The 13298-nt window shown below is 34.0% G+C and overlaps 2 protein-coding genes across 4 annotated transcripts in view; one reads left to right on the forward strand and one right to left on the reverse strand.

Moving 5' to 3' along the window:
- Window positions 1-13298, reverse strand: part of fbxl13 (F-box and leucine-rich repeat protein 13) — an 89928-nt gene that overhangs the window by 19752 nt on the left and 56878 nt on the right. For both annotated transcript variants that reach the window (XM_061894202.1, XM_061894203.1), the window contains exon 11: window positions 6504-6604. In XM_061894202.1, the coding sequence (XP_061750186.1) occupies window positions 6504-6604 (101 nt within the window). The remainder of the gene's footprint in view (window positions 1-6503; window positions 6605-13298) is intronic.
- LOC133549086 (leucine-rich repeat-containing protein 17-like) overlaps window positions 1-13298 on the forward strand; it is a 43798-nt gene that overhangs the window by 985 nt on the left and 29515 nt on the right. The window lies entirely within an intron of this gene.

Below are 13298 nucleotides of genomic sequence, written 5' to 3' on the forward strand. Positions count from 1 at the left end.
CTCTCTATTTTACCCACAAAACCCTCAAACAATCCAAAACTTGTCAGCCGTGGTTGCTTGTTCAAGCTCATGCAAAAAAAAATAGCATATTGTGCGGTTTATCATTTACAATCCTTATATAAGACATGTTTTTTTTTTTATGCACTCTTAGTCTTAAATAAATACGATAAAAAGTCAAAGGGGGCTCTCTATTTTGCCCACAAAACCCTCAACAATCCAAAACCTGCCAATAATACTCTTTATACATATTGTGACATGAATATTAACCAAATGTGACATGAATATTAACCAAATATTAGCGATCTTGTTATTATAAGCGCTAACACAGACCAATTATTTTTTTGGAGATGTATTTGTAGCACCCAGGTTGTAGCAGTAGGCCACGCTGTGTCGTAAGAAATGTTTTTTTTATCGGTATTTAACAACAGAACAGCAAGTTGTTAACATACTAATATAATATAATAATGTACATGGAACATATTAACGCTATTTTTATTATCATTAGTGTTATAATGTGTGACCTTGTAAGCTACGGTTGCTTGTTCAGGCTCGTGATTGGACAAAATATGCATACCAGCCAGGGAAAAAAATTGTCTATTTTGCAGTTTATCATTCACAATCCTTACATAAGACATGTGTTTTTCTTTTTTTATGCACTCTTAGTTGTAAATAAATACATAAAAAGTCAAAGGGGGCTCTCTATTTTACCCACAAAACCCTCAAACAATCCAAAACTTGTCAGCCGTGGTTGCTTGTTCAAGCTCATGCAAAAAAAATAGCATATTGTACGGTTTATCATTCACAATCCTTATATAAGACATGTGGTTTTCTTTTTTCATGCACTCTTAGTCGTAAATAAATACAATAAAAAGTCAAAGGGGGCTCTCTATTTTGCCCACAAAACCCTCAACAATCGAAAACCTGCCAATAATACTCTTTATACATAACGTGACTTGAATATTAACAAAATATTAGCGATCTTGTAATTATAAGCGCTAAAGCAGACCAACTATTTTTTGGGCGGTGCATTTGTAGCACCCAGCTTGTAGCAGTAGGCCACGCCGTGTCGTAAGAAATGTTTTTTTTATCGGTATTTAACAACAGAACAGCAAGTTGTTAACATACTAATACAATACAATAATGTACATGGAACATATTACCGCTATTTTCATTAGCATTAGTGTTATAATGTGTGACCTTGTAAGCTACGGTTGCTTGTTCAGGCTTGTGATTGGACAAAATATGCCCAAAAAATAACATATTGTGCAGTTTATCATTCACAATCCTTATATAATCCTTTTTATGCACTCTTAGTCGTAAATAAATACATAAAAAGTCAAAGAGGGCTCTCTATTTTACCCACAAAACCCTCTAACAATCCAAAACTTGTCAGCCGTAGTTGCTTGTTCAAGCTCGTGCTTGGACAAAATATGCAAAAAAAAATAGTATATTGTGCTGTCTATCATTCACAATCCGTATATAAGACATGTAGTTTTCTTTTTTTATGCACTCTTAGTCGTAAATAAATACAATAAAAAGTCAAGGGGGGCTCTCTATTTTGCCCACAAAACCCTCAACAATCGAAAACCTGCCAATAATACTCTTTATACATAACGTGACTTGAATATTAACAAAATATTAGCGATCTTGTAATTATAAGCGCTAAAGCAGACCAACTATTTTTTGGGCGGTGCATTTGTAGCACCCAGCTTGTAGCAGTAGGCCACGCTGTGTCGTAAGAAATGTTTTTTTTATCGGTATTTAACAACAGAACAGCAAGTTGTTAACATACTAGTATAATATAATAATGTACATGGAACATATTACCGCTATTTTTATTATCATTAGTGTTATAATGTGTGACCTTGTAAGCTACGGTTGCTTGTTCGGGCTTGTGATTGGACAAAATATGCCCAAAAAATAACATATTGTGCAGATTATCATTCACAATCCTTATATAAGACGTGGTTTTCTTTTTTTTGCATCTTGATCGTAAATAAATACATAAAAAGTCAAAGAGGGCTCTCTATTTTACCCACAAAACCCTCAAACAATCCAAAACTTGTCAGCCGTGGTTGCTTGTTCAAGCTCATGCAAAAGAAATAGCATATTGTGCTGTTTATCATTCACAATCCTTATATAAGACATGTGGTTTTCTTTTTTTATGCACTCTTAGTCGTAAATAAATACATAAAAAGTCAAAGGGGGCTCTCTATTTTGCCCACAAAACCCTCCAACAATCGAAAACCTGCCAATAATACTCTTTATACATATTGTGACATGAATATTAACCAAATGTGACATGAATATTAACCAAATATTGGCGATCTTGTTATTATAAGCGCTAACACAGACCAATTATTTTTTTTGAGATGCATTTGTAGCAGTAGGCCACGCTGTGTCGTAAGAAATGTTTCTTTATCGGTATTTAACAACAGAACAGCAAGTTGTTAATATACTAATACAATATAATAATGTACATGGAACATATTACCGCTATTTTCATTATCATTAGTGTTATAATGTGTGACCTTGTCAGCCGTGGTTGCTTGTTCAGGCCCGTGATTGGACAAAATATGCATACCAGCCAGGGAAAAAAATTGTATATTTTGCAGTTTATCATTCACAATCCTTATATAAGACATGTGTTGTTCTTTGTTTATGCACTCTTAGTCGTAAACAAATACATAAAAAGTCAAAGAGGGCTCTCTATTTTACCCACAAAACCCTCAAACAATCCAAAACTTGTCAGCCGTGGTTGCTTGTTCAAACTCATGCAAAAAAAATAGCATATTGTGCGGTTTATCATTCACAATCCTTATATAAGACATGTGTTGTTTTTTTTATGCACTCTTAGTCGTAAATAAATACAATAAAAAGTCAAAGGGGGATCTCTATTTTGCCCACAAAACCCTCAACAATCCAAAACCTGCCAATAATACTCTTTATACATATTGTGACATGAATATTAACCAAATGTGACATGAATATTAACCAAATATTGGCGATCTTGTTATTATAAGCGCTAACGCAGACCAATTATTTTTTGGGAGATGCATTTGTAGCACCCAGGTTGTAGCAGTAGGCCACGCTGTGTCGTAAGAAATGTTTCTTTATCGGTATTTAACAACAGAACAGCAAGTTGTTAACATACTAATATAATATAATAATGTACATGGAACATATTACAGCTATTTTCATTAGCATTAGTGTTATAATGTGTGACCTTGTAAGCTACGGTTGCTTGTTCGGGCTTGTGATTGGACAAAATATGCCAAAAAAATAACATATTGCGCAGTTTATCATTCACAATCCTTATATAAGACATGTGTTTTTCTTTTTTTATGCACTCTTAGTCGTAAATAAATACATAAAAAGTCAAAGAGGGCTCTCTATTTTACCCACAAAACCCTCAAACAATCCAAAACTTGCAGCCGTGGTTGCTTGTTCAAGGTCATGCAAAAAAAATAGCATATTGTGCGGTTTATCATTCAAAATCCTTAACTAAGAAATGTGTTTTTCTTTTTTTATGCACCCTTACTCGTAAATAAATACATAAAAAGTCAAAGGGGGCTCTCTATTTTGCCCACAAAACCCTCCAACAATCCAAAACCTGCCAATAGTACTCTTTATACAGTACAAATCGTGACCTTAATATTAACCAAATATTAGCGATCTTGTTATTATAAGCGCTAATACAGACCAACTATTTTTTGGTGGTGGATTTGTAGCACCCAGCTTGTAGCAGTAGGCCACGCTGTGTTGTAAGAAATGTTTTTTTTATCTATATTTAACAACAGAACAGCAAGTTGTTAACATACTAATATAATATAATAATGTACATGGAACATATTAACACTATTTTTATTATCATTAGTGTTGTAATGTGTGACCTTGTCAGCTACAGTTGCTTGTTCAGGCTTGTGATTGGACAAAATATGCATGACAGCCAGGGAAGAAAATAGTATATTGTCCTGTTTATCAATCACAATCCTTATATAAGACAAGTGGTTTTCTTTTTTTATGCACTCTTAGTCGTAAATAAATACATAAAACGGGCTCTCTATTTTGCCCACAAAACCCTCTAACAATCCAAAACTTGTCAGGCGTGGTTGCTTGTTTAAGCTACTGCTTGGACAAAATATGCAAAAAATTGCATATTGTTCTGTTTATCATTCACAATCCTTATATAAGTCAGGTGGATTTCTTTTTTCATTCACTCTTAGTCGTAAATAAATACATAAAAACTCAAAGGGGGCTCTCTATTTTTCCCACAAAACCCTCTAACAATCCAAAACGTGTCAGCCATGGTTGCATGTTCAGGCTCGTGCTTGGACAAAATATGCAAAAAATAGTATATGCAAAAATAGTATAAAATTACTATAGTATAGTATATATAATAGTATAAAATATGCAATAAAATAGTATACTATAAAAAATAGTATAAATAGTATATTGTGCTGTTTATCATTCACAATCCTTATATATGTGGTTTTCTTTTTTATGCACCCTTAATCGTAAATACATAAATACATAAAAAGTCAAAGGGGGCTCTCTCTATTGCCCACAAAACCCTCTAACAATCCAAAACTTATCAGCCATGGTTGCTTGTTCAGGCTCGTGCTTGGACAAAATATGCAAAAAATAGTATATGCAAAAATAGTATAGAAATAGTACAGCTTAGTATATATAATATGATAAAATATGCAAAAAAAATACTGAAATATTATACTATAAAGAATAGTATATTCTGCTGTTTATCATTCATAATCCTTACATATGTGGTTTTCTTTTTTTATGCACTCTTAGTCGTAAATACATAAATACATAAAAAGTCAAAGGGGGCTCTCTATTTTGCCAACAAAACCCTCTAACAATCCAAAACTTGTCAGCCATGGTTGCTTGTTCAGGCTCGTGCTTGGACAAAATATGCAAAAATTAGTATATGCAAAAATAGTATAGTATATATAATAGTATAAAATATGCAAAATATAGTAAAATAATACACTATAAAAAATAGTATATTATGCTGTTTATCATTCATAAACCTTATATATGTGTTTTTTTTTAATGAATTTTGAGTCGTAAATAAATAAATACATAAAAAGTCAATTAGTATATGCAAAAATAGTACAAAAATAGAATAGTATATATAATAGTATAAAATATGCAAACAATTGTAAAATAGTATACTACAAAAAAAATAGTATAAATAGTATATTTTGCTGTTTATCATTCACAATCCGTATATATGTGGTTTTCTTTTTTTATGCACTCTTAGTCGTAAATACATAAATACATAAAAAGTCAAAGGGGGCTCTCTATTTTGCCAACAAAACCTTCTAACAATCCAAAACTTGTCAGCCATGGTTGCTTGTTCAGGCTCGTGCTTGGACAAAATATGCAAAAAGTAGTATATGCAAAAATAGTATAGTACATAAAATAGTATAAAATATGCAAAAAGTAGTAAAATAGTATACTATAAAAAATAGTATATTATGCTGTTTTTCATTCATAAACCTTATATATGTGTTTTTTTATGCATTTTGAGTCGTAAATAAATAAATACATAAAAAGTCAATTAGTATATGCAAAAATAGTATAAAAATAGTATAGTATATACATAATAGTATTAAATATGCAAAAAATAGCAAAATATTGTACTATAAAAAAATATTGTAAATTGTATATTGTGCTGTTTATCATTCACAATCCGTATATATGTGGTTTTCTTTTTTTATGCACTCTGAGTTGTAAATAAATAAATACATAAAAAGTCAAAGGGGGCTCTCTATTTTGCCAACAAAACCCTCTAACCATCCAAAACCTGCCAACGATACTCTTTAAACATATCGTGACCTGAATATTCACCAAATATTAGCTGTGTTGTTATTATAAGCGCTAACGCAGACCTCTAATCAGATTAGGTCACATTTTCAGTAGAGCCATAATAAATTCATAAAGGAAGCAAACTTCATGAATGTTTTTTTTGTGACCAACAAGTATGTGCTCCAATTACTCTATCACAAAAAAATAAAGAGTTGTAGAAATGTTAGGAAACTCAAGATAGCCGTGACGTTATGTCCTTTACAACTTTTGATCGCGGCAAGTTTCATCTTTCTAGTATTGTCCCTTAAAAGCAGTAAGATGATGCTGGAATGGAAGGAGTGTACTGACTTGTACAAGTCGAAGCAAAAAGTATTACAGTAGTTTTCTAGAACTATTGAGACAAGGCTGTCACATGATCAAAGTTTTAGTCTTCATCTTACAATTTTGTGCTCCAACTTTGTGTTGGTTGGGAAATGAGCAAATATTTGCATCATCGTTCACGCTCTTAAGCGCGCCACATCTGTTCCTCTAAATCTTGGCCGCGTTCTCCCAATTGAACGCGCCAGAGCTGGGCTGCACGTTCGGAAAAAGAGCATCAAGGAGGGTACTTCTGGGAAGCGGAGGGCAAGGCTCCCAGCCGCCCCCCAAGAAAGGTGGATGGTGAGATTGTTTACCTGGACAGTTCCTTGAGACTGAGGTCCGTCAGAAGAGTGCTGGAGATGTTCATGTAGAGCAGGCAGTTGCAGCCCTCCACGATGGTCTGGATCATGGCGTCCTGCCAGAGAAGACACATGTCATGTACGTCTTCCACACAGCTGTGACCACGTCTGTGGAAACACAATCTCAACATCAAAACAACGGTTCTTATTGTGTGAACGCTCCAAAGTATTCTAGACAAAAATGCATCTATTTATTCAACTTCTTCTTCTACAGATTTTGGCGCGTTCTACTTTCCACATTTTTCACTTGATTCAAACCGTTGCAACTTCAAACTGTTCAGCCTGTTCAGGAATTGCGGGCTTTCACTTGACAAATTCCCAAAATTCCCACATTTCCCAGGATTCCCAGGAAATTTTTCCCCATTCTAAATGAATTGGCCATTTTTCAGACTTTCACCATTTCCACATTTTTCAACCTATTCAAACCATTCCACCTTCAACACATTCCACAATTCTGGAAGATGTTTTTCCAAGTTAAAAAAAAAATCCAGGATTTTCCAGAATTTTTACTTTTCCCAAGCCCTACATGTTTTTCTGTCGACTACTCCTTTCACATTTTTCAACGCATTTCAACTGTTCCACCGTCAAAACATTCCTCTTAATCAGGCCAAAAAATAATTGTTTTTTTGAACTTGAAAAATTCCCAGTTTTCCCTAATTTTCAGGAATTCTGTAATACCATTTCTCAATCCAACATGTTATACTACTTCAACATTTCTCCATTAATTTGAAACATTTCCTCACCAACCATTTGAACTCATTCAGACCATTCAATTTTTTCTACCATTTTCCAAAAAATTCCCGCTTTTCCTGAAATTACCAAATTTTTCTGAAATTCCCACTAAATGAATGGGACATTCTTCAGAGTTCCACAACTCCAACATTTTTCCTCTGATTCAAAGCATTCTAACTTCAAACTGTTCAGCCTGTTCGGGAATCGCGGGCTTTCACATGACAAATTCCAAAAACTCCCAGAATTCCAGGTTTTCCGGGACATTTTTCCCCATTCTAAATGAATTAGCCATTTTTCAGACTTTCACCATTTCCACATTTTTCAACCTATTCAAACCATTCCACCTTCAACACATTCCACAATTCTGGAATAGTTTTTCCAAGTTAAAAAAAAAATCCAGGATTTTCCAGAATTTTTACTTTTCCCAAGCCCTACATGTTTTTCTGTCGACTACTCCTTTCACATTTTTTAACGCATTTCAACTGTTCCACAGTCAAAACATTCCTCTTAATCAGGCCAAAAAATAATTGTTTTTTTGAACTTGAAAAATTCCCAGTTTTCCCTAATTTTCAGGAATTCTGTAATACCATTTCTCAATCCAACATGTTACTACTTCAACATTTCTCCATTAATTTGAAACATTTCCTCACCAACCATTTGAACTCATTCAGACCATTCAATTTTTTCTACCATTTTCCAAAAAATTCCCGCTTTTCCTGAAATTACCAAATTTTTCTGAAATTCCCATTAAATGAATGGGACATTCTTCAGAGTTCCACAACTCCAACATTTTTCCTCTGATTCAAAGCATTCTAACTTCAAACTGTTCAGCCTGTTCGGGAATCGCGGGCTTTCACTTAACAAATTCCAAAAACTCCCAGAATTCCAGGTTTTCCGGGACATTTTTCCCCATTCTAAATGAATTAGCCATTTTTCAGACTTTCACCATTTCCACATTTTTCAACCTATTCAAACCATTCCACCTTCAACACATTCCACTATTCTAGAAATTCAAACTATAGTTTTTCCAAGTTAAAAAAAATTCCAGGATTTTCCAGAATTCTTACTTTTCCCAAGCCCTATTTCCAAATTTTTTTCTGTCGACTACTCCTTTCACATTTTTCAACGCATTTCAACTGTTCCACCGTCAAAACATTCCTCTTAATCAGGACAAAAAATAATTGTTTTTTTTAACTGGAAAAATTCCCGGTTTTCCGTAATTTTCAGGAATTCTGTAATACCATTTCTCGATCCAACATGTTACTACTTCCACATTTTTCCACTAGTTTTAAATATTTCTCCACAAAAATTACCACATTTTTCTGAAATTCCCATTAAATGAATGGGACATTCTTCAGAGTTCCACAACTCCCACATTTTTCATCTGATTCAAAGCGTTCTAACTTCAAACTGTTCAGCCTGTTCAGGAATCGCAGGCTTTCACTTGACAAATTCCCTAAATTCACAGATTTCCCAGGATTCCCAGGACATTTTTCCCCATTCTAAATGAATTGGCCATTTTTCAGACTTTCACCGTTTCCACATTTTTCAACCTATTCAAACCATTCCACCTTCAACACATTCCACTATTCTGGAAATTCAAACTATAGTTTTTCCAAGTAAAAAAAAATCCAGGATTTTCCAGAATTCTTACTTTTCCCAAGCCCTATTTCCACATTTTTTTCTGTCGACTACTCCTTCCACATTTTTCAACGCATTTCAACTGTTCCACCGTCAAAACATTCCTCTTAATCAGGACAAAAAATAATGTTTTTTTGAACTTGAAAAATTCCTGGTTTTCCCTAATTTTCAGGAATTCTGTAATACCATTTCTCAATCCAACATGTTACTACTTCAACATTTCTCCACTAATTTGAAACATTTCATCACCAACCATTTGAACTCATTCAGACCATTCAATATTTCTACCATTTTCCCAAAAATTCCCGCTTTTCTTGAAATTACCAAATTTTTCAGAAATTCCCATTAAATGAATGGGACATTCTTCAGAGTTCCACAACTCACACATTTTTCATCTGAGTCAAAGCGTTCTAACTTCAGACTGTTCAGCCTGTTCGGGAATCGCAAGTTTTCACATGAGAAATTCCCAGAATTCCAGGTTTTCCGGGACATTTTTCCCAATTCAAAATGAATTGGCCATTTTTCAAACTTTTACCATTTCCACATTTTTCAACCTATTCAAACCATTCCACCTTCAACACATTCCACTATTCTAGAAATTCAAACTATAGTTTTTCCAAGTTGAAAAAAATTCCAGGATTTTCCAGAATTCTTACTTTTCCAAAGCCCTATTTCCACCCTTTTTTCTGTCGACTACTCCTTCCACATTTTTCAACGCATTTCAACTGTTCCACCGTCAAAACATTCCTCTTAATCAGGACAAAAAATAATTGTTTATTAACTGGAAAAATTCCCTGTTTTCCCTAATTTGCAGGAATTCTGTAATACCATTTCTCAATCCAACATGTTACTACTTCAACATTTCTCCACTAATTTTAAACATTTCTCCACAAAAATTACCAAATTTTTCTGAAATTCCCATTAAATGAATGGGACATTCTTCAGAGTTCCACAACTCACACATTTTTCATCTGATTCAAAGCGTTCTAACTTCAAACTGTTCAGCCTTTTCGGGAATCGCGGGTTTTCACTTGACAAATTCCAAAAATTCCCAGAATTCCAGGTTTTCCGGGACATTTTTCCCCATTCAAAATGAATTGGCCATTTTTCAGACTTTCACCGTTTCCACATTTTTCAACCTATTCAAACCATTCCACCTTCAACACATTCCACTATTCTGGAAATTCAAACTATAGTTTTTCCAAGTAAAAAAAAAAATCCAAGATTTTCCAGAATTCTTACTTTTCCCAAGCCCTATTTCCACATTTTTTTCTGTCGACTACTCCTTCCACATTTTTCAACGCATTTCAACTGTTCCACCGTCAAAACATTCCTCTTAATCAGGCCAAAAAATAATTGTTTTTTTTAACTGGAAAAATTCCCGGTTTTCCGTAATTTTCGGGAATTCTGTAATACCATTTCTCAATCCAACATGTTACTACTTCAACATTTCTCCACTAATTTGAAACATTTCATCACCAACCATTTGAACTCATTCAGACCATTCAATATTTCTACCATTTTCCAAAAAATTCCCGCTTTTCTTGAAATTACCAAATTTTTCAGAAATTCCCATTAAATGAATGGGACATTCTTCAGAGTTCCACAACTCACACATTTTTCATCTGAGTCAAAGCGTTCTAACTTCAGACTGTTCAGCCTGTTCGGGAATCGCAAGTTTTCACATGACAAATTCCAAAAATTCCCAGAATTCCGGGTTTTCCGGGACATTTTTCCCCATTCAAAATGAATTAGCCATTTTTCAGACTTTCACCATTTCCACATTTTTTCAACCTATTCAAACCATTCCACCTTCAACACATTCCACTATTCTAGAAATTCAAACTATAGTTTTCCAAGTTAAAAAAAAATTCCAGGATTTTCCAGAATTCTTACTTTTCCAAAGCTTTATTTCCACCCTTTTTCTGTCGACTACTCCTTCCACATTTTTCAACGCATTTCAACTGTTCCACCGTCAAAACATTCCTCTTAATCAGGACAAAAAATAATTGTTTTTTGAACTGGAAAAATTCCCGGTTTTCTCAAATTTTCAGGAATTCTGTAATACCATTTCTCAATCCAACATGTTACTACTTCCACATTTTTCCACTAATTTAAAAAAAATTTCCACAAAAATTACCAGATTTTTCTGAAATTCCCATTAAATGAATGGGACATTCTTCAGAGTTCCACAACTCTCACATTTTTCATCTGATTCAAAGCGTTCTAACTTCAAACTGTTCAGCCTGTTCGGGAATCGCGGGCTTTCACTTAACAAATTCCAAAAACTCCCAGAATTCCAAGTTTTACGGGAAAATTTTCGCCATTCAAAATGAATTGGCCATTTTTAAAATTTTTACCATATCCACATTTTTCAACCTATTCAAACCATTCCACCTTCAACACATTCCACTATTCTAGAAATTCAAACTATAGTTTTTCCAAGTTAAAAAAAAATCCAGGATTTTCCAGAATTCTTACTTTTCCAAAGCCCTATTTCCACATTTTTTTCTGTCGACTACTCCTTCCACATTTTTCAACGCATTTCAACTGTTCCACCGTCAAAACATTCCTCTTAATCAGGCCAAAAAATAATTGTTTTTTGAACTGGAAAAATTCCCGGTTTTCCCGAATTTTCAGGAATTCTGTAATACCATTTCTCAATCCAACATGTTACTACTTCCACATTTCTCCACCAATTTTAAAGATTTCTCCACAAAAATTACCAAATTTTTCTGAAATTCCCATTAAATGAATGGGACATTCTTCAGAGTTCCACAACTCCCACATTTTTCATCTGATTCAAAGCGTTCTAACTTCAAACTGTTCAGCCTATTCGGGAATCGCGGGCTTTCACTTAACAAATTCCAAAAGCTCCCAGAATTCCAGGTTTTACGGAAAAATCTTCGCCATTCAAAATGAATTGGCCATTTTTCAAACTTTCACCATTTCAACATTTTTCAACCTATTCAAACTATTCCACCTTCAACACATTCCACTATTCTGGAAATTCAAACTATAGTTTTTCCAAGTAAAAAAAAAATCCAGGATTTCCCAGAATTCTTACTTTTCCAAAGCCCTATTTCCACCCTTTTTTTCTGTCGACTACTCCTTCCACATTTTTCAACGCATTTCAACTGTTCCACCGTCAAAACATTCCTCTTAATCAGGACAAAAAATAATTGTTTATTAACTGGAAAAATTCCCTGTTTTCCCTAATTTGCAGGAATTCTGTAATACCATTTCTCAATCCAACATGTTACTACTTCAACATTTCTCCACTATTTTGAAACATTTCATCACCAACCATTTGAACTCATTCAGACCATTCAATTTTTCGACCATTTTCCAAAAAATTCCCGCTTTTCCTGAAATTACCAAATTTTCATGAAATTCCCATTAAATGAATGGGACATTCTTCAGAGTTCCACAACTCCAACATTTTTCATCTGATTCAAAGCGTTCTAACTTCAGACTGTTCAGCCTGTTCGTGAATCGCGGGCTTTCACATGACAAATTCCCAGAATTCCAGGTATTCCGGGACATTTTTCCCCATTCAAAATGAATTGGCCATTTTTCAAACTTTCACCATTTCCAAATTTTTCAACCTATTCAAACCATTCCACCTTCAACACATTCCACTAGTCTGGAAATTCAAACTAGAATTTTTCCAAGTAAAAAAAAATCCAGGATTTTCCAGAATTCCTACCTTTCCAAAGCCCTGTTTCCACCCTTTTTTCTGTCGACTACTCCCTCCACATTTTTCAACACATTTCAACTGTTCCACCGTCATAAAATTTTTCTTTAGGGGACAAAAAACAAAGTTGTTTTTTTAACTGGAAAAATTCCCGGTTTTCCCGAAATTCCGTAATGCCATTTCTCAATTCAACATGTTAATACTTCAACATTTCTCCACTAATTTGAAAAATTTCATCACCAACCATTTGAACTCATTCAGACCATTCAAGTTTTCTACCATTTTCAAGGAAATTCCCGCTTTTCCTGAAATTCCCATAGAAATCAATGGGACATTCTTCAAAGTTCCACAACTCCCACATTTTTCATCTGATTCAAACCGTTCCAACTTCAAAATATTCAGCCTGTTCAGGAATTGTGTGCTTTACTTCAACAATTCTAAAAACAATTCCCGGATTTCCCGTAATTCCTTTTTTTTTTTTTTTGCATGTTCCCCATTCAAAATAAATTGGCCATTTTTCAAACTTTCACAATTCCCACATTCTTCAACCGATTCAAACCATTCCACCTTCAACACATTCAACTCATACTTAACATTCAAACTACCATTTTTCCACATTCAACACATTTCCAGGAATTCCCGTTTTTTGGTAACCTATTTCCCCCCTTAATTTCCACTAC

This window comes from Nerophis ophidion, linkage group LG03 (genome assembly GCF_033978795.1).
Source record: "Nerophis ophidion isolate RoL-2023_Sa linkage group LG03, RoL_Noph_v1.0, whole genome shotgun sequence".
NCBI lineage: Eukaryota > Metazoa > Chordata > Actinopteri > Syngnathiformes > Syngnathidae > Nerophis > Nerophis ophidion.